At 37.1% G+C, this 3,100-nt stretch overlaps 1 protein-coding gene across 1 annotated transcript; it reads left to right on the plus strand.

Moving 5' to 3' along the window:
- The first annotated feature begins 255 nt into the window (after positions 1-255).
- B3GALT9 (beta-1,3-galactosyltransferase 9) lies at positions 256-2,618 on the plus strand. The gene is made up of 2 exons (XM_077769776.1): positions 256-261; positions 1,515-2,618. Exons 1-2 carry the CDS (start codon positions 256-258, stop codon positions 2,616-2,618), a joined length of 1,110 nt encoding a protein of 369 aa, XP_077625902.1.
- The last annotated feature ends 482 nt before the right edge of the window (positions 2,619-3,100 follow it).

Raw genomic sequence — 3,100 nt, forward strand, 5'->3', positions numbered from 1 at the left:
TTTGTGTTCTCTGTTGTTTGTTCTGGATTCACTCTCTGCTGTAACATAATCAGCACTTGCTTCCCTATGGAGCCAGCAGGTATTCTGGGACAAAAGCTCAAGTTGATTAGGAAGAAACATTATCCTTAAAGTCTCAGGCACAAAGTACTTTACTTCAATTGCTGTTAGACTGGAATGATGCTGAGCTACATGTGGACATAATTTTGGCATCTGGATTCAGTAATTTCCAAAGTCCTGAAACTGTTCACAGACAACATGCAGGTAAGTTTCTTAAATCTTTGAAGCATTTGATATCTATTAAAATAGGCTTTGAGAAAGTTGAAGTTTCTTCTATGTGCACATCATCAGCATTGAGAAAATGGAATGGAATGGGATTCAGATTATAATTGCAGGGATTTTTTTTTTCCTATTCAGTAGATATAAAAAATGAAAAGATGGGGTCAGGATTCTCAGTGGTTAAGCTTTGGAATCTCCCAGACTTGAGTTCAAATTATGACCCTACCCCATGCCCTTACCCACTGAGATGATCTTCAGCAAGTTACTAAGCTTGGATGTTCACCTTAATTTTGGAAATAACCTATATGAAAGGGATATTACCAAGACTAAGTGAATTAAGTCATTTAAAGTGCTTAGCACAGTGCCTGACACATTGCAAGTACTCAGTAAGAGGTAACTATTATTATGGGAGGCTTTGTCAATCAAAGCTCCAATAGAAATTTAGTTCCTTTAATGTTTCCTTGCTCTGGATAATATTGTGGTACTGTATATGCCCTTCCAGATGGAAAATTTCCATCTTCTTTGATGACATGGAGTAAGCTTGGCACAGAGCCATCCTAGATCTCTGAAGGGGTGCTATGCAGTTAGCAGGAATTTGCCCATATTGATAGATGTGTCAGATGGATTAGGGGATATCGTTTAAACAGACAACGTCAGAATTCAGTATCAGATTAAATTGGAAAGTCATACTAGAAGGATGTAAATGTTTGATAGTAGCCATTGTTCGCTGGCCAACAAAAGCAACTACTTCATGGAAAAATATCCCTTGACCTTTGTAATTAGAGAAGAAATTGATCCAAATGCTTTACTTCCAGATAAAAACATATATATTTTCCTGTAGGCTTTTAGCACAATAATGCTATTTGTTAAATTTATATCCATATGTCTATGCCTGATTCTTCTTTGCTTCTCCAATGTCCAACACAGTGCCTTGCATATAGTAAGTAGGCTTTCATCCAAACAAGCAAGAAAACAATCAACTAACATTCAGTGTCTACTTACTGCCACATACTGAACTCTGCAGCACTGAGAAGAGAGAGCTGTCTCTTCTCTGCCAGCTGTCCAGGAGACCATGATCTAGTTGGAGAGATAGATAACAAAAACAAATCAGAAACACTTAAAATGGTGTAGTTCTAAGTAGTACTAAGTAGCTGTAAGAAGTATGGAAAGCATTCAGTGGGGGCAAAAACAAGAATGAAGATGAAGCTTGAATGAACATGTGTTTTCTTCTTCTTTAGGTGACATTCTGCAGACTTCGGACTCACCAGTGGTGTTTTATTCTATTTAATGTTATCCTATTTCATGCCTTGCTTTTTGGAGCTGATTTTGTGGAAGAATACTTTCTGCATGCTTTGCCATATGTAGATATGAAAGTTCTTGAAATTAAGGAGAAGGCAAGAAAATTGAACATGGAGCCCCTAAGAAGTAATCTTTCCAGGTATTATGTCCTGAGCCAGTCAGCGCTGTGTAGAGGGAAGAATATATTTTTACTCTCTCTTATCTTCAGTAGCCCAGGAAATGTAACAAGGCGGGATCTCATCAGGAAAACCTGGGGTAATGTGACCAGTGTCCAAGGACACCACATTCTCACACTGTTTGCTTTGGGAATGCCCATTTTGGTAACTACCCAGCAAGAAATAGACAAAGAGTCCCATAAGAATAATGATATAATTCAAGGAATCTTCTTGGACAGTGCTGAGAACCAAACCCTGAAGATCATCACGATGACACAGTGGGCTGTGACTTTCTGCCCCAATGCCCTGTTCATTCTTAAGGTTGATGAAGAGATGTTTGTCAATGTACCAAGTTTGGTAGACTATCTTCTCAATCTGAAAGAACACCTGGAGGATATCTATGTAGGAAGAGTTATCCATCAAGATACACCCAACAGGGATCCTAATAGTCAAGAATTTGTCCCTTTTAGTGAGTACCCAGAAAAGTACTACCCCGATTACTGTAGTGGCGAGGCCTTTATTATGTCCCAAGATGTGGCTCGGATGATGTATGTGGTTTTCAAAGAAGTACCCATTATGGTTCCTGCTGATGTGTTTGTAGGAATTTGTGCAAAGTCTATTGGTCTTATACCCATCCACAGTTCAAGATTTTCTGGGAAAAGTCACATCAGATACAACAGATGTTGCTATAAGTTCATTTTTACATCCTCAGAACCTACAGATGTTGAAATGCCCCTGGCATGGAAGGAAATTAGCAGTGGGAAAGAATGTACCTTGTTTGAGACTTACTACGGGCTCATTTCCTGCAAACTTCTGACATACTTTGACACCCTTAAACGTTTTCACATGGGTACCATAAAAAACAATGGCATGTATTTGGGTGATTAGGTTTTATTTATTTATTTTTTGGGCTTTTTCTTATATATTTGTTCTTTTTAAATTAACTTATGCCTTGTTATAGAAAGCATTCCTCCTTTCATGTGTTTTTTGTAGTTTCTCTCAGCGAGTTGCAAAATGTTATTAATGCTCTGATGTACATCATATTGAGATTTCATTTTATGAAATAAGTTGAGATAGCATTCTTTTCAAAATAAAACTTTCTATCCAAAAAAAGGGAGAACATTATAATTTAACTATAACCCAAAGTCTTGTCTTCTTTACAGTTAATGAATTTATAAAAATCATATTCTGTGGAACTGTCATGATCCAGCAATAGAAATGGCAACTGATTTTTGAGAATGCTCAGAATTAAAGGCAAACACTAAGAGATTTGTTGAACAAAATCGTCATCTTGTATGTAAGCAGGAAGCATTTTAGTAATTGGGTAGCAGAATTACATTTAATTTAAACGTATGAACCACATAGTATAT

Source organism: Crocuta crocuta, unplaced genomic scaffold, assembly GCF_008692635.1.
Source record: "Crocuta crocuta isolate KB4526 unplaced genomic scaffold, BGI_CrCroc_1.0 scaffold95, whole genome shotgun sequence".
Taxonomy (NCBI): Eukaryota; Metazoa; Chordata; class Mammalia; order Carnivora; family Hyaenidae; genus Crocuta; species Crocuta crocuta.